The sequence below is a fragment of the Staurois parvus genome, unplaced genomic scaffold (genome assembly GCF_062004578.1).
Source record: "Staurois parvus isolate SC_StPar_1 unplaced genomic scaffold, SC_StPar_1.0 ptg000417l, whole genome shotgun sequence".
In the NCBI taxonomy this organism is placed as follows: domain Eukaryota; kingdom Metazoa; phylum Chordata; class Amphibia; order Anura; family Ranidae; genus Staurois; species Staurois parvus.
In genome coordinates, this window is record NW_028318213.1 from 3,105,087 (window position 1) to 3,124,351 (window position 19,265).

Here is a 19,265-nt window from a genome sequence, read left to right on the forward strand (position 1 = left end):
AGCGACCGACCGCCAGTATACAGAGCGACAGACCGCCAGTATACAGAGCGACAGACCGCCAGTATACAGAGAGACAGACCGCCAGTATACAGAGAGACAGACCGCCAGTATACAGAGAGACAGACCGCCAGTATACAGAGAGACAGACCGACAGTATACAGAGAGACAGACCTCCAGTATACAGAGTTATGATTTTGATACATCAATATCCATAATTTACAGCAAAATATCACTCAATGTGACATGTAACAATCACCAGCAGTGTCGGGAGAAGTGAAGTGTCTTTCCTTTACAATAGACCATTTATACAAGAGACGCTCACAATTGCTGACCCCCCAGGTGCTCATAAGAACAAGGTGATGTTCACCAAACACTATGCTGACTGAATCTAAATGGCCGATTTATCCCTCAGGATTGAGAAGAAGAAACACAAAGATCACACAGCCCTGAGCAGAAATCACCGGGCCAGTGTTGGTCAAAAGTCCTAAATGTTCATTGTGAAGACACAACATGTATGGACCTGGATGATGAGAGGAATAACACGGAAAGACAATACGGGATCTTGAGATGGTTCTCCCCAAATCACATCATAACCAAGTAAAGCTTCCAATACATTCTTACAATTGTTAAACCAGACGGGGAGAGGAACGTGTCGGGACGGGGAGAGGAACGTGTCGGGACGGGGAGAGGAACGTGTCAGGAACTTCAACACTTATTATCAACAGAGTAAAATCTGCTGGGATAACAACTGCGTGTTTGCCATAGTCAGTCCCATAGACACTGGCCAATGAGCCCCACAGACACTGGCCAATGAGCCCCACAGACAACGGCCAATGAGCCCCACAGACAACGGCCAATGAGCCCCACAGACAACGGCCAATGAGCCCCACAGACAACGGCCAATGAGCCCCACAGACAACGGCCAATGAGCCCCACAGACAACGGCCAATGAGCCCCACAGACAACGGCCAATGAGCCCCACAGACAACGGCCAATGAGCCCCACAGACAACGGCCAATGAGCCCCACAGACACTGGCCCTCTGAAGGATGAATAGATCCAGCCACACTTCCAATCCTCAGGTGTTTACACAGACTGTAAATTCTGCAATTCATGGGAACCAAACTCCTTCACTAAGCCATATACTCCGCTGTTGGAGGGTTAAGCAGACTTCTCCATATCTACATATTCTGGTCACATGATACAATCACATTCATTTCTCAGCTGCAAAACCACATGAAGTATGAAGCAAATATCAGCCAGTCTCCAATGACGTGCTATGGATGGAGATTATGGGGAGACCGTTTGAGAAATACAAACACAAATGATTTACTAACAATACATAGCTACATATCAGAGTTCACAAAGATATGAGATATGTGAGATGATGGCCTGATATAATGCATGTGCGTCATCTGATGAAGTACCATGACAAATGACCGCAACATTCTTCTCAGTATCAACCATTTTCATAATACTTGATAACCACAGAAATATAATCCTCATCTAATAAGGACGGCCCACAATACTTACACCAACTCAACCAAATGGACGTCACCAAGAGGGATAGAAATGAGAGCCACTTTCATCATGACCCGTATTTCATGAATGCAGCACTACTTCACATCTCACATAAACAGGAAATCCAAATTTCATTCCTGGAACATGACTGCCTCTAGTGGACAGGTAAAGAACATCTAGAATAGACGGCATACTCGGATCGTCCAATCGACATGTACTACGGGTGGACCCAACAGACAATGGATCCCCACAGTATTAATACAGGAGGAGAGAAAAGAAAAAGGAAAAAAAAACCTTAACTTTTTGTTTGAGAAAACAGAACTTTTTGGTTGATAAAAAAAAAACTTTTTCTGGAGAGAATCCCTTTGATGAGACAAACACACTTTTGGCTTGAAAAGAAAAACAATCTTTAATTTGGAAAAACCTTTTTCCTGCGAAGAAACACATTTGCTGGCTTACTAAACGGAGGAGAACTTCTGCTGGTCGGAGAGACTGCTGCTGGACGAGGAACATCTTTACCTGCCGAGTGTTCCGGCCACAAATCTCAGAGAACGGCGTACCTGGGAGTGGGGAGATATGGTGGCCGAGGATCATCAGTTGTATTCATACCAAAGTCATTGTTAGAGCTTTGTAGCCATCTTTATGGTGCTGTAGTGCTGATATAAACGCATCGTTATCTCCTGATTGTGTAGATCTGGTTGTACCATCGAGATTGGACGGTGTATAGGAAGATTGGCTGGTAAATGCATATGGTACGGGCCAATATCATGATGCTGCACACGTCGTTCTCAACAGGAACTCACAACAAACAGCCGCGTCCTCATGCGTTTACCTGGCGAGGATTCTGCGACTTCTATGTACATCCCTGAGAGTGAGATTGCTGAGGGGAGAGAGATCCAGGAGTAGAGGAATCCTATACATGGAGGATCTGTGTTAGTGATACAAAAGTGTTTGGACCCCCTGTGGGTGGAAGGAGGTGAGCGGCCAATCCGGCCTCTGATGGATCCCCTTCTGTGATCACTCACCTTCACCATCCACGGGCACCACTGCCATTTGTGTATGTTGAATATACAGAGGTGTGGGGCCACATTTGGACTCTCACTATGTTTTCCCTCTAATTTGGAGTCCTGCGTTTTGCAGAATATAGGATCACGATTGTTTGTAGTATTGATTGGGTTTGGTTTGCATATACATTGATTGTGGATAAAAACACTTTATATCTTTTTGGGGTTTGGATATTTTATTGTTACAGGTTTATGCACTTTTCATGCGTTTCCTTGAGGTTTAATCTTGGACGGATCACCATCTAGTCCGATTTGGGGGAAGTTTACATATTTGTTTGTTTGATTTGTTTTCCATCACTTTGGATCCTCATTTTGGATGTCTGCACAATTATACCGTACCATTAGTATTGCTTCCATCTGACATTCCCATCTTCTGAGGGGTTCAACATTCACTGTGTACACTTGGGATCCATTGAGGATCGGGTCACCGATTATAGATCCCCGGAGGATCGGGACGCCGATTATAGATCCCCTGAGGATCGGGACGCCGATTATAGATCCCCGGAGGATCGGGTCGCCGATTATAGATCCCCGGAGGATCGGGTCGCCGATTATAGATCCCCGGAGGATCGGGTCGCCGATTATAGATCCCCGGAGGATCGGGTCGCCGATTATAGATCCCCGGAGGATCGGGTCGCCGATTATAGATCCCCGGAGGACCGGGTCGCCGATTATAGATCCCCGGAGGATCGGGTCGCCGATTATAGATCCCCGGAGGATCGGGTCGCCGATTATAGATCCCCGGAGGACCGGGTCGCCGATTATAGATCCCCGGAGGATCGGGTCGCCGATTATAGATCCCCGGAGGACCGGGTCGCCGATTATAGATCCCCGGAGGATCGGGTCGCCGATTATAGATCCCCGGAGGACCGGGTCGCCGATTATAGATCCCCGGAGGATCGGGTCACCGATTATAGATCCCCGGAGGACCGGGTCGCCGATTATAGATCCCCGGAGGATCGGGTCAGCGATTATAGATCCCCGGAGGTCACGGTTTGTGTGTTTGTTGCACATGGTGTCACCTTTATACATGGTGTCATTTCTATGGATATATTTATATAGTATCCGTATCAATCTCATTATCAGAGTAGCGCTGCATCACTTCATGGTTATAGGAAATATTTGTGACAATGAATAGAGATGAGAAGAATGAGCCGCCATTGGAATATAGAGGAAGGATCAGCATGCTGGGTGCACATCGATCGTTACAAAGATCCATCTCAGAATGGAGGGAGGCGGAGTCTTAGCTTGGAATAAAGAGAAGGGGCGGGTTTCTGTGGGGAGCATTCCAGTGGCTGTACGCCCTCCATACACCCAGTGATGGGCGTGGCCTCAGGTGAGACACCGAGAGGAAACCAATCCTGTGACATACATTGTCTCCAAGGACTAGGCAGGTGCAGTTCCTTGCATTCCAAATCAAAATTCAGAATAGAAAAAAATAATAGAGTAAAACAGAATAGAATATGAAATAAAGGGATAAAAAAGAATATAGAATAGAAAAGCATAGAACTGTAAATTAAATATTAGAATACAATAAAATAGAATAGAATATGGATATCTTCGGAAATTCAGATTTTGAAAAGAATAGAATGGAGTTGAATAAAATAAAAAGAATAGAATAGATAATAGAATAGAAAACAAAATAGAATATAGCCATCTTCCAAAATCCAAATTTAGAAAAGAATAGGAAATAAAAGAATAGAATAAATAGAATAAAAATAGAATATAACTGAGCTCTGAAATTCAAATTTCGTTTGGAATAAATTTGATCATCAATTTATTACTTTATATTTCTGAATTTAGTTGAATAGAATAGAATACACCTGAATGCTGATTCAATACTTTTTGAATTAGATTTGAATTTTCTGAATTTGAAACAAAACAAAACAGATTCCAAAACCGGAAAATGGAGGGAAATGAAATGATCTCCATAAGGAAGTGAAGGAAAAGAAATGTGTTGGTGGTGCACATGTCTAGCCAGGACGGTCCTGCTATGCAGGGCTCCAATACAGAGAGACTTCCCCTCACTTCCTGTCGGGGAAATTGTTATCAGCAGGACAGGAAGTGAAAGGAAACCATTCTGACAGAGTCCTGGATAGCAGGAAAAACTGACAGGGGCTCTAATCCTTCCACACTCCATCCAAAACTGAAAACACACATTGTGGCTACAGATACACTGGGAAGGTTCCGGCTCCAGGGCTATCATCTCCATCCAGGCTACACTACTTAGGGTGTCACTGATCCAGAACAAGCAATCAGCCAGTGAAGGCGGAACACTCGGACCTCCTGCATGCTTGTTCCTGGTCAGTGACACACTAGGGAGTGAAGTGAGGTTTAGGATGAAGATGACAGCCCCGGAACCTGCAGCTTTCTCCACAAATCACTCCCGTTTCCTGCCCTTCCTCCTATTGGCTGAGTATTGCACCAATCACCAATCAGATCATCCCCCTTGTGATGTCTCTGGGCAGATCTCTCACTTCTGGCTCCTCCCACATATCTTTATACAACCTTCCCATACCCATACCCCGGCATGGAGGGGCTGAGTGAAGGTGGTGGTGAAGGTGTGGATGTGTCGGATCGGGTCACACAGATCATAGAAGGAGATCCGCCCGGACTCATAATCCAGATCTATCCTGACTCTGGTACTGGAGACACCGCCGGGGAATGGGGTCCAATTATTGTCATGTATCACTGAGTACTGATTACCCCCAAACCACCCCACCCTCTCCAACCCCCAGGACTTCTTATTACATCCAATCCCTGACTGATTTCCTCTCCTGTCTATATTGGGGTAACACATCCCGACTCTCCAGTACTCTGACCCCCCGACATCCATGTCCCAGTAATGTCTCCTGGAGGAGAAGCTCTGACTGCTCATCACCTGAGGACAATCCCGGAACCTCTCTGGTCTTTCTGGCCGATTCTGATGTGATGATGACCAGGATGCAGTTTTCCCATCATCTGATATATGTAGATGATTACCAGCTGTCCTCACATCCAGTAATATGTCTGTAACCCTCAACACCCCCCATGTTTGCTGTACAGCCCCAATATTTGGTCCTCCAGTGGGGGAGGGTTGGGGGTCATCCCTGGGTGGTTGAGCATTGATGGGACCTTCGCCCTTTGTAGTAGAATGTGGAGAGACATGTGTGCCTGTACATTTCTGTACATTGACCTCAGACATGATATCAGATAAACCCGTGTGTAATGTGTGTGAGATCCCCCCCACATCCCCATCCTCTCCATCATGGAGGAGGTTCTCATGTCTCTCTCTGTCCACGTCATCTTCATCCTCAGTATCACACAAGTCACCTGTGTCTGATTCCTGTAGGACAGTCAGTGGATCCGTCGTGTTACACAGCTCCTCAATGTCCCTCATCTTCCTGGACAGCTCCTCCTTCTTTATTTCCAGATCCCGAATATAATCCAACATGGGACGGGAGACCTGTTCTGCCCACCCGGAGATGTCCCTCAGGACTCTCTTCTCCAGGTCTTCCAGACGTCTCCTGAGGTCTCTGAACAGGGCAGTGACTCTCTTGGTTTCATCATCTGCTTTTCCTTGTACTTTCCTCCTGCGTTCCTGCAGACTCTGGACTCTTTTCTCCACCTCCTTTCTCTCTGTCATCAGTTTCTGCAGAACATTCCTCAGTTTCTTTTTCTTCATCTCAGAGGCCTCCTCCAGAGTCTCCACCTGGTGTCCCCGATGTTCTCCATCCAGGCTGCAGGACACACAGATACAGGTGGAGTCCTCAGTGCAGTAATACTCCAAGATCTTCTTATGGATGGAGCATTTCCTGTCCTTCAGGGAAGTGGTGGGATCACATAGGACGTGTTCTGGTGACTTGCTGTGGACTCTCAGGTGGTTGTCACACAGAGAAGCTTCACACAGCAGACAGGATTTCACAGCCGGTACAGGAGTGTGAATACAGTAAGTACAGAAGACCCCGGACTCCTGCTTCTCTGGATGGGTAGACTGGAAGTTCTCCACTATGTTACGTAGCTTCAGATTCTTCTGAAGGACGGGACGTTTCCTGAAGCTTTGATTACATTCAGGACAGAAATAACTTCCAGACTCCTCCTGTGTATCCAACACACGGCCAATACAGTCCCGGCAGAAGTTGTGTCCACATCTCAGGGTTACAGGATCTGTATAAAATTCCAGACAGACGGAACATTCCAGCTCCTTCCTCAGATCAGAAGACGACATCACTGAGAGCGGAAGAGAGAAATGAAAGTGAAAGTCTGACACTCCGTACCGAAACCTGTGTACAGGCCACTGACTCCACTTCCCCTGCGGCACTCACCCATGGAGGTCTCATCTGGACCCATTCGCCAAGACTGAGCGGTCGCAGAGGTGGTGGTGTCGGCTTGCTCCTATCTCCGCTGAGCACCTTCCTGGTCCTCCCTAACCCACCCTCTCTTTCCTTTACCTCCTTTGAGGCGCACTGCATCCGACTCTTCTCACCCACCCCCCTAAGGATCTCAGTGATCTACAGACCTCCTGGGTGCATACCCCTCTTCCTGGACAACTTCACCACCTGGCTTCCCTTCTTCCTCTCCTCTGAGCTACCGACCATCATCCTCGGGGACTTCAATATCCCCATCAACGACAACAACCCGGCTACTTCCCAATTCCTCCACCTAACCTCCTCCTTCGTGCTCACACAGCACATGCAATTTTCCACCCACTTCGAAGGGAACACCCTGGACCTCATCTTCTCCCACCTCTGTACCCTCAACCAGTTCTCTAACACCCACTTCCCTCTCTCCGACCACCACCTCATCACGTTCTCCATCTCCCCTTCCCCCAACTCCCCCCCCCAAAAACGCCAAACCATCACCAGCCGCAACCTGAACCCGGCCGCCGACCGCCTACCCGACAGCATCCTCTCACACTGTCATGTCCTGACATAGCCACCACCTTGTACAACGACTCACTGTCAGCTGCCCTAGACTCTCTGGCACCCCTAACCACATGCATCATCAAACCTAGGCCGCTTCAACCATGGCAGAATGACAGCACTAAATGCCTCAAACGTCGCAGTCGCACACTAGAGAGACTATGGCACAAAACCAGGTCCCCTCATTCATTCTCCCTCTACAAATCTGCCTTCCTCACTTACACCTCCTCCCAACACGCCGCCAAGCAGGCCTATTTTGTTAACCTAATCAACACCCTCTCCTCCTGCCCTCGCCGACTCTTCTCCACCTTCAACTCCCTGCTCTCTTCCCCCCCCTCCTCCACTCAGTACCTCACTCCCCGCCCACGAGATTGCCACCCATTTCCACAACAAGATTGACGCTATCCGTAAGGACATTGTCAACTCGCAATCTACCTCCCCACCCCCGTCACCCCCTCATCTCCCCCCTCCTCTGCCCTCACAACCACACTGCCTCCCACCTCTCCCAAGGCCCCGCCCACCGTAACCCCCCATGCACTGCACTCCCTCAGCCCTGTCACCACTGAGGAAGTCGCCAAGGTCCTCTCAGAAGCCTAACTCACTACCTGCCCCCTGGACCCTATCCCCTCTCAACTCCTCCGGTCACCCCCCTCTTCCCTCATCCACTCCCTCACCCACATCTTCAATCTCTCCCTCTCTACTGGTGCATTCCCCTCCCCCCTAAAGCACGTGCATATTACCCCCATCCTCAAAAAGCCCTCCCTGGATCCCGCGGACTCCAACAACCTCAGACCCATCTTCCTGCTGCCACTCACCTCCAAGCTCCTTGAGCGCATAGTCTACGATCGCCTAAGTGCACACCTTACTGAAAATAACCTCCTTGACCCACTACAGTCCGGCTTCTGTCCCCTACACTCCACCGAAACCACCCTCCTCAAAATCACTAACAACCTTCTAAACGCCAAAGCCAAGGGCGACTATTCTGTCTTCCTTCTCCTGGACCGTTCTGTGGCCTTTGACACAGTTGACCACCCCCTCCTCCTTAAACTACTCTCCCTTGGCTTCAGAGATACCGCTCTCTCTCCTGGTTCTCATCTTAACTATCCCGACGCTCCTTCAGAGTCACCTACAATGGTGCCACCTCCCCCTCCCTCCCCCTCTCTGTTGGGGTCCCCCAAGGCTCTGTCCTTGGACCCCTTCTCTTCTCCATCTACACCTCCTCCCTGGGCAAACTCATACACTCCCACGGCTTCAACTATCACCTCTACGCTGACGACACTCAAATTTACCTCTCCACCCCTCTACTCACCCCCACCATCTCCGCCCGCATCACTCACCTCCTAAAAGACATCTCAGACTGGATGTCGCTACATTTCCTCAAGCTTAACCTCTCCAAAACCGAGCTCCTTGTTTTTCCCCCACCTTGCAGCCCCCCCCATCTTATCCATCATCACCAACAACTCCACTATCATTCCCGCCCCGCAAGCCAAGGTCCTTGGCGTCACTCTGGACTCAAACCTTTCCTTCCAACCTCATGTCAAATCACTTACAAACACATGCAGGCTCCACCTCCGCAACATCGCCAAGATACGCTCCTTCCTTACCCCAGACACCACTAAACTACTCGTACACTCCCTGATTATCTCACGCCTGGACTACTGCAACTCCCTCCTCACCGGCCTACCCCAGTGCAAGCTCTCCCCGCTTCAGACCATCCTGAACTCAGCGGCTAGACTCATCCACCTCACCAACAGCTCCACCTCTGCCACCCCCCTCTGTCTCTCCCTCCAGTGGCTCCCGATTGCCCAACGCATCAAATTTAAACTTCTAACTCTGACCTACAAAGCCGTTCACAACACTGTCCCTGACTACCTCACCAACCTGATCCCCAAGTACCACCCTACCCGTACCCTCCGCTCCTCACTGGACCTCCTTCTATCCTGCTCCCTGGTCTCCGCCTCCCATGCACGACTGCAAGACTTCTCCAGGTCCTCCCCCATCCTCTGGAACTCACTGCCCCAATCCATCAGACTGTCGCATCCCCCCCCCACATTCAGGCGCTCCCTGAAAACCCACCTCTTCAGGGAAGCCTACCCCACCCTCACCTAACGGCCATTCTCCCTCATTCCTTCCACCACTCCATTCCTCTCAGCCACTTCCTACTGTACCACTACCCCCTCCCTCCTAGATTGTAAGCTCGAAAGAGTAGGGCCCTCTTACCCCTCGTACGTTGTTTGTTATTGTTGTACTGTGCCATGTATTGTCCCCCCCTGTATTGTACAGCGCTGAGCAAACCCTTTGGCGCTATATAAACTCCATGTAATAATAATAATAATAATAATAACCAGTGTGACCCGTTCTGTACCCTCCTACACGGGGCGAGGTGTACATTCCTACACAGGGGGAGGCTGGGACTGAGACACATAGCTAGAAGGCTCCATGCACACTGGGGGGGGTGATAACGCTGGTAACATTGAGAAAAACAGAAAATGAGTGAGCGCTTATATGATGATATATAATATAATATATAATATATAATATATAATAGGCAGCAGCTGTACACCAAAAAGGCACCGTATCAAACCTTCAATAGCATATATATGAACAGGGGGGTGCAGCGCTGTATAACCAAATAGCAATTACACAATGGTGAACAGTGACTGTAAATTAGTAATGCCACTATAGGTGGCTCAAGGTGAGGAGAGTGAGAAGCAGTCCAGTAAAGGGGTGCTCTTAAGATCCAGGGTGATCTTCAAACGTCCAATATACAGGACCATCGGGTGATAAAATATAAAGACTGCGCACTCACCAGATACGCAATCTTTATGCGCATTTGTGTGAAATTATCACTAGACCTCCTGTGTCATCATCCTGGTCTGGTCAGATCTGATCAGCATATCCCTCATGGCCCGGTAATTGGATGGATGCAGCTGTTCCGTAGATTTGGCCGGTTCTCACCAGAACTCAAATAAATAGAAAAGGCCACATAGTGTAATATCCTCAGGTATCTTTATTGAAGGCACAGGATAGCAGAAAATCCAACTAACAAAAATACTGACCCAGGTATAAATCAAAGATGGCCGCCGGGGCCCCTCGTGGCGCCGGCGGTGAAGCGTCCAACCTGCTGTAGCTATCCCTGACGCGTTTCGAGCGAAGGCTCGTAGTCATAGGGGTGCAGCTTACCTTAGGGGTGCAGCTTAACGCTGGTAACATTAGCTGTGTAAAGTCACTTTAAATACCGGAGTTTTTTTAGCGGTTTTGCATTAGCATTTAGCAACGTTTTGCTGTTTTTCAAGGTTTTTTTTTGGTAAAAAAAAAAAAGTTCAAAAAACACTGGTTTGCCGCGATTTACTGCATTTTGCTGCATTTTTCTACGTTTTTCAGCATTAGAGAGTGTTTACAGCTAAAAAATGTATCTAGAAGCCCGCTAGTTCTGGTTTTATTTCCAGCCAGAAAACGCTGATTCCAGTCTCTGTGTGTATGGACACCGAGGAGAACATGCTGGGGGGTTTACTGGATGGAGAAAAAAATCATCAAAAGCCAAAAACAGCCGCTGTAACAACGTCCCGTGTGCATGAGGACTTAGAATTCTTGTACAGAAGGACACAGACATGTAATAAGTAGTGACGGGTCCAACACCCCCCTGTTCAGTTCGCGGTCAAACATTCAAACTTGAGGAAAGTTCAACTGCAAACTTTGAACTCAATGCAAGTCTATGGGACTGGAAGTTGTACATTGAAAAGTGACCATTCTGAAGGCTTTTATGCCAGTTATTGGCCCCAGAAGTGGTATGGGGACTCGGGGACGGCCCTGAGGGACGGGAATCAGTGAAAAAAAAAATTCAAAAAGTACTGTTTTAAAGGGACAGTCATTTTTTTCATTGCTTAAAGTAAAAAAACAAAACAAATTAAAAACTTAATTATCATTCCTGGGGGGTCGCCATAAACTCCCTGCAAAGTTGCACATCTGTACAATGTATAGAGCCTGCTGCAGCACGACTGACATTTGTATAAAAAAAAAAAAGTGTGGGGTCCCCCCTAATCCTTACCAGACCCTTTGGGTCTGGTGGGAAGGTTAGGAAGGACCCCAAAGTGAAATGTATTTTTTAATGTGCATGAGGTTCCCCCTAAAAGCCATACCAAGCACTTTAGGCCTTAAGGGGAACCCCACCCCCAAAAAAATAGGTGGAAAAAGTGTGGGGTCCCTCCTAACCTCCTACCAGACCCTTTATCTGAGCGCAGGCCTGGCAGGCCAGAAAGGGGGGGGGGGATGGATGAGCGGCCCTCCCCTCTCTGGGCCTTACCAGGCCATGTGCTCTCAGCATGGGGACAAGGGCCTCTTCCCCACAACCCTGGCCTGGTGGGTGTCTGCGGGCAAGGGGGTCATTAGCAAAAGTGTACCCCTTTATATAAAAGCGGGGCGCCCTGATGCTGCCCCCCCTTGTGAATGAGTAAAGGATACAAAATAAATAAAATAGTGCCTTGTGTGTTGGTGGGGCCCTAAACCAAACAATTGTTGGAAGCGACCAAAATCAGTGGAAGTCTAAACTGGAACTTCAGCAACGCATAGACTTCTATCTCTGGGGAAATTGCTGCTCTCATCTCCACTCCAAACTGGAACATCAGCAACGCATAGACTTCTGCTATCTCTGGGGAAATTGCTGCTCTCATCTCCACTCCAAACTGGAACATCAGCAACGCATAGACTTCTGCTATCTCTGGGGAAATTGCTGCTCTCATCTCCACTCCAAACTGGAACTTCAGCAACGCATAGACTTCTGCCATCTCTGGGGAAATTGCTGCTCTCATCTCCACTCCAAACTGGAACATCAGCAACGCATAGACTTCTGCTATCTCTGGGGAAATTGCTGCTCTCATCTCCACTCCAAACTGGAACTTCAGCAACGCATAGACTTCTGCCATCTCTGGGGAAATTGCTGCTCTCATCTCCACTCCAAACTGGAACTTCAGCAACGCATAGACTTCTACAAACCTCAGAACAAACAGTGTATATATTTTGGTCTGTTTGTGTTGGTTGATTCTCACCTCTTGTTGCTCTTCACTCTGGTCTGTGTTGGAGAAACATCCCCCCAATTCATGTGATCCTTATCAGTTCCTAATTGGGGCGGAGAAGAGTTGTGTTGTGTTATACATTTAGATCAACTCATGGAGGGAGGTCACAGCCGGGGCGGGGTCACAGATGGGGCGTGGTCACAGATGGGGCGGGGTCACAGCCTTCAAACAGTTCTTTATACAGGCCATACACGAGTTGAAAATCAAGTGCTTTAACAAACGATAAACACAAAATCGGTCGTTCGTTAGGCTGACGTTACCACCACCACTTACACAAATCAGCCGACTAAGTCATGAAGATAACCCCATATAACAGCCAGACTTCTGCTCCTTGCAGGTCACGGCTCATGAGCATATTTTTTTTGTTAAAACGATCGTCCGATTTGGCCATCATTGCCGCAAAAATCGTCCGTTTTCCACAAATTTTCCAACATGGCTGATAATCCAAAAGTGCAAAAAACCCGAACATCGGCCGACCAATTAACCCACTAACAGAGCGAAAATCCGCCGATTATTCTTTCAGATGAAAAATCAGCCGATTTTCAAACCGTCTATGGCCGGCATTAGTCCTCAGTGCCCAGGACTGTTAGGTTTAAGCACCCATCGGCAGGGTCTGCATCATATGGTGCAGGATTATCTAGGGGCAAGAGCAGACTTGGAGACCTTTCCAACTGAACATCCACTGGGTTACTGGGTCTTGAGGATGGATCACTGGCCAGAACTTGCTCAATATGCCATCCAGCTACTGACCTGTCCTGCACCCAGCGTGCTTTCCGAACGGACATTCAGTGCTGCTGGAGGTTTTGTGACGGATAAAAGAGTGCGTCTGTCCACAGACTCCGCTGACCAGCTGACATTTATCAACAAGAATCAGTCCTGGATCAACAGCAACTATCTTGTCCCTGATGCTGATGTAACTGATTCCATTTGTTAGGGATCTGGGATCCCTTGAAGACTGCCTATGCTGCCTATCCTATTCCTCAGTCCTGATTATTATTATTATACAGGATTTATGGCGCCAACAGTTTGCTCAGCACTTTACAATATAACAAGGAAAAATGTCACCAGCACACCGAGGATCACCAATACGGGTCCAAAGGTTTTAATAAACCATCACATAGTCACAGCAAGGCAACGTTTCAGAGTCTCGCAGGACCCCTTCATCAGGCATGTGACATCACATGCCTGATGAAGGGGTCCTGCGAGACTCCAAAGCATCCCATGCCTGATGAAGGGGTCCTGCGAGGCTCAGAAGCTTCACATGCCTGATGAAGTGGTCCTACGAGGCTCAGAAGCGTCACATGCCTGATGAAGGGGTCCTACGAGGCTCAGAAGCATCACATGCCTGATGAAGGGGTCCTACGAGGCTCAGAAGCGTCACATGCCTGATGAAGGGGTCCTGCAAGACTCAGAAGTATCACATGCCTGATGAAGGGGTCCTACGAGGCTCGGAAGCGTCCCATGCCTGATTAAGGGGTCCTACGAGGCTCAGAAGTGTCACATGCCTGATGAAGGGGTCCTGCAAGACTCAGAAGCGCCCCATGCCTGATGAAGGGGTCCTACGAGGCTCAGAAGCATCACATGCCTGATGAAGGGGTCCTACGAGGCTCAGAAGTGTCACATGCCTGATGAAGGGGTCCTACGAGGCTCAGAAGCTTCCCATGCCTGATGAAGGGGTCCTGTGAGACTCTGAAGCGTCACATGCCTGATGAAGGGGTCCTGCGAGGCTCAGAAGCATCCCATGCCTGATGAAGGGGTCCTGCGAGGCTCAGAAGCGTCCCATGCCTGATGAAGGGGTCCTGCGAGAATCTGAAGCATCCCATGCCTGATGAAGGGGTCCTATAAGGCTCAGAAGCGTCCCATGCCTGATGAAGGGGTCCTGCGAGACTCTGAAGCGTCCCATGCCTGATGAAGGGGTCCTACGAGGCTCAGAAGCATCCCATGCCTGATGAAGGGGTCCTGCGAGACTCCAAAGCGTCCCATGCCTGATGAAGGGGTCCTGCAAGGCTCAGAAGCGTCCCATGCCTGATGAAGGGGTCCTGCGAGAATCTGAAGCATCCCATGCCTGATGAAGGGGTCCTACGAGGCTCAGAAGCGTCCCATGCCTGATGAAGGGGTCCTGCGAGACTCTGAAGCATCCCATGCCTGATGAAGGGGTCCTACGAGGCTCAGAAGCATCCCATGCCTGATGAAGGGGTCCTGCGAGACTCCAAAGCGTCCCATGCCTGATGAAGGGGTCCTGCGAGACTCCAAAGCGTCCCATGCCTGATGAAGGGGTCCTGCGAGACTCTGAAGTGTCACATCTGATCACATAGTCACAGCAAGGCAACGTTTCAGAGTCTCGCAGGACCCCTTCATCAGGCATGTGACAAATTGTGATAGAAACTGGAGAACTATTTAAGAAAACCATCCACCAATTAGAGTAAAGTGAAATGAGCTTGGCCCCGCCCCATGATGTCATGTTCCCTCCAAAAATGTATTCAAATCAATGGAAACAGAAACATTACAAACTGAGAAAATAAATAAAACAATCATCAGATGTACATAAACTGCATTCCCGGGGATATAAACATGGTGGTCACATGTGGATCATGGTACTCCCCGGATTGGAATAAAGTGTCAGCTGAAAGCAGCGCTGGGTTCTGGAAACAACGACCAGCAGCATATATGTCCTGACAGCAGATAAAGACTGATGCCTAGAGATGGGGGGGGGGTGTCTCCGACTGCCAAGTGAGCTGCAATGGGGACACCTACAGTGTGTCAGGACAGTATTCAAGTTCTCAGAAAGACAAGGTTGCTACAAGTGTTACAATTGTAATGTATGCAACTCATTGATCTGTGGGGAATATTTCACACCCCCCCACAGTGGGAAACGTTACCAGATACAGGGTTTCCTGAACTGTAACACCGATCACTGCGTTTATATTCTGAAATGCCGGCTCACCAGTTTATGTGGGGAAAACGTTTGGTCCCTTTAAGCGGAGATTTCAGAATCACAGGAGTGACATGAGGACAGCTCTAGTCAAGAGTACCAAAGGTGAACCCATTGATTTGAGCAAACCCGTAGCAGTCCATTTTATTTCGGCAGGACACCAGGGAAATGAATTGAGGGGCATGACCATCGAACACGTCAGTCGATCGGCGAGAGGAGGAGATCGTGACAACTTCATCCTCCGTCATGAAGCTGATTGGATCCATAACCTGGACAGAACACAACCGAGGGGACTTAATGCTAACACATCATATTTGTGGTTTTTGGATCGCAGATGAACTTTGGTTCGGATGATTCCTCATGATTGAAGTGTATATAGTTTTGTAGATAACTTTTGGTTTGGATTTTTCACATTCGCACTATTCCCAGCGGTCTCTCTCCTTCTCTCTGCAAACTGGTGAGCTGCCTCACCTACACATTCCTTCTTTTCCGTTTTATCACTCCCTTTTCTTCCACCTCTCCCCAGCTCCATTCATGGACTGATTATCATCATTCTCAGGGCCGGTTCGCACTATGAAGACATAGTAGAGATGCGTTCCAGATGCGTTTTTGCCTGTGCGTTTTGACATGGTTTTTAGCACATCTGGTGCGTTTTTGATGCTTTTTATGCATTCTAGTCTGTTTTTTCCCCCTCTCTGTTTTTCAATTTAGATGGGAACATGTGTGCTACGGTGCATTTTTGGTGCGTTTTGATGCGTTTTCCGCGTTCCAGTGCAGCTCTGTATGAGTCCTGTTCTGCTTTTTATCTGCAGCTGGAACACACTGGAACTGCGAGCGCTGGTGTGAACTATGACATTGACCACCATGTACAGTATACTACTTTATCTTTGGATGCAGATGGAGGGTAACTGAAACGCATGTGGTGTGAACTGGCCCTCAATCTGTTTCCTTTCTGTTCTTCTTTTTCTTCACAGCTCATCTCTGCAACCCCGCCCACCCATCCATGGCGTCGGTGCCATGTGTTTCTATGACGCCGGTAACTTACCTCCCCCTTGTCCTTCCCGGCACCGACGTCATGGGTTTCCATGATAATGGCGGTCGGTGCAGGAATGTCTTTGAGCGCATGCGTGAGTAGTGAACTCTCAAGGTGCATGCAGGTGACATGTGTCGCTATGAAACTGTCGGCCGCTGCACTAATAGGACCACTGTAGGTGTCCCCATTGCAGCTCACTTGGCAGTCGGAGACACCCCCCCACATTTCTAGGCATCAGTCTTTATCGGGACAGACTAAAACATTTAATGTGAAAATGGCTTAATGTACCTTAACGTGTAATAAACTGTCTAAATCTTAATCAATTGACTTGAAACTTTGCACAGCCCAAGTTCTCAACTTGCCAAACATCTCCTAGAAGTTTCATAGATTTCTGCCTTCCACAAAGAAAATGGGGGACATTAAGCTTGTTTTTTGGGGAGCTTAATGTAGCTTAACGTACAAAAAAGAGCTTAGATGTTGACCAATCTCCCCCAAACTTCACACAGTAGAAGACTCTATCTATGGCAACATATTCTGAAAATTGCAGCTCATTTGGTAAATCACACCAAAAGTTATTCACATTAAGCTATATTTTACAGTGCTAAAACATTTAATGTGAAGAGCTTAATGTAAAAAGAGCTTAACGTACCATAATGTGCCTAAACCTCAATCAATTGACTTGAAACTTTGCACAGCCCAAGTTCTCAGCGTCCCAAACATGTCCTAGAAGTTTCATAGATTTTGGACTTCCACAAAGAAAATGGGGGACATTAAGCTTGTTTTTTGGGGGGCTTAATGTGGCTTAACGTCCAAAAAAAAGCTTAGATGTTGACCAATCTCCCCCAAACTTTACAAAATACAAGAATCTACATCACGGGTACTGAATTAAAATTCATGGAGGTCCAGTTTTTAATCCTTTTTTTCTGCAGAGTTCCGAATCTCATTTTTATTCTATGACTCAGGTCATTAACGTCACAGCCCCTTTTCAATTAATTGCCTCAGTCCCCCTTTTCCAATCACACCCCTCTATATATCACAACTCCCTTTCACATAAGAGCCCCCAACATTACAGCCACACTTACATCACATCCCCCATGCAATCATAGACCCCTCCCTCACATCACAGTCGCCTTTGCAATCACAACCCCCACATAACAGCTCACCCCCTCTTCACATCACAGCCCTCCTCCTCACATCACAAACCCTTCATATCACAGCCCCCCTTTCACATTACTGCCACCCACATCACATCACAGCCCATCCATAATACAGCTCTCCCATCTTACATCACAGCCCGGCATATCACAGCTCCCCCTCCCGCATCACAGCTTCCCCTTCTCACATCACAGCCCCCCATACCACTGCTTCTCCCTCTCACATTATTGCCCCACTCTCACAAAACTTTATATTACAGCACTCCCCCCATTCTCATCACAGCCCCTTATATCACAGCTCCCCATTCTCACATCACAGTCCCCTATATAACATCACAGCCCCCCATATCACAGATTCTCCCTATCACATCACAGCTCCCCAAGTATTACAATTCCCCTCTCTCACAGCCACTCATATCAGAGCTCACCCCTCACAGCTTCCTCCTCTCACTTCCCAGCCCCCCATACCACAGCTCCCTCTCTGACATCACAGACCCCCCCCCCCATAATCTTCCCCTAGCTTAACTCAGTGTTGTGGAGGGCTGGGAGAGTGGCAAGTTAGACTCCTCTTCTGGGTGCGCACACCTGCTGCTGCCACTAGGCTCCGTGCCTCCTGCCCTCCTCCTTACTGTGGGTTCAGTGGTGGATGAGTGCATTGGGGGGAAGAGGTTGGGCATACTCCTGTACACCTTACTTTCCTCCAACCCACTCTGCTGTGACTTCAACAGCGGTGGCAGGTGAGTGAATGTGGGGGGAGGGGATTCAGGTTCTCCTTGCTGTGGGTTCAATGGCGACAAGTGTATTCAGGGGGAGGGGTCGGGCAACTGCTGCTCCCCCTGTAGACCTTCCATTCCTTCCACCCGCTCTGCTGCGGTGGGCGGGTGCATGGGGGGTCCAGGTCCCCGTCCACCTTGCCATTTCTCCCACCCTCTGCAGGACAATAATCCTTAACATCTGCAGTGGTGGGAGGAAATGAGTCCGCTCAGGCTGCTAGGTGGTACGGCTGAGGTCCGGACTGAACTATCACTTGTGAAACCTGCTCTACATGTACCAACAAATTGTGAAAATTTCAGGTTGTTTCATAAAACATGCCAAAAGTTATTCATAGAGGGAGGAAGAGGGAGAGGGAGAGAGAAAGAAGGGGGGGGGGGGGACGAGACTCTCAATGCCACTACATATCAAGGCTTGACTGGCTCCAATTGCTCAGCTCACAGCACAAGGAGACGAAGCAAAGTGATCACTAAAGCCCGTCAGCCTTTCCCGTACTCTCAGTTGTCAGTAAAGGCAGAGAAGGGCTGTTGGTGCAGAACAGCAGAGGAGGCAGAATTTTCATGGAGGAAATTGCAGGTCTGCCAGTGTAGGATGTTCAGCTGCTTCCTCCAGCTGCTTGCTCTGCCCCCCCCCCCCCCATCTCTAGTTCCCCTCCTTGTTCCTCCAGCACAGAATGCCATCCTCTGTCTCTCTATTCCTGGCTCCCCTAATCACTCACAGTTCTCAGACTCTTCCATAGTCATGATAAGCATGGCAGACAATGGAGGAGGTGGAGCAGCTCAATAGAATAAAGTTGGAGCCTCCTGGCTGTGAATTCT

The 19,265-nt window shown here is 48.5% G+C and overlaps 1 protein-coding gene across 1 annotated transcript; it reads right to left on the minus strand.

Annotated features, from left to right (window-relative positions):
• Positions 1–4,943: 4,943 nt before the first annotated feature.
• On the minus strand, positions 4,944–6,791 carry LOC149454795 (E3 ubiquitin/ISG15 ligase TRIM25-like). Its single transcript, XM_089687118.1, has 2 exons — positions 5,898–6,791; positions 4,944–5,705 (listed from the first exon to the last, which is right to left on the minus strand). The coding sequence occupies exons 1-2, from the start codon at positions 6,789–6,791 to the stop codon at positions 5,058–5,060; spliced, it is 1,542 nt and encodes a 513-aa protein (XP_089543244.1). The 3' UTR covers positions 4,944–5,057.
• Between the last annotated feature and the right edge of the window lie 12,474 nt (positions 6,792–19,265).

Bases quoted from the DNA above. Each gene is read 5' to 3' on its own strand.
- LOC149454795 (XM_089687118.1), bottom strand. From the start codon at position 6,791: ATGTCGTCTTCTGATCTGAGGAAGGAGCTGGAATGTTCCGTCTGTCTG. The intron at 5,706-5,897 runs GGTGACTTGTGT...TCTACTACAAAG, and splicing joins TCCTACAGGAATCAGACACA to GGCGAAGGTCCCATCAATGC.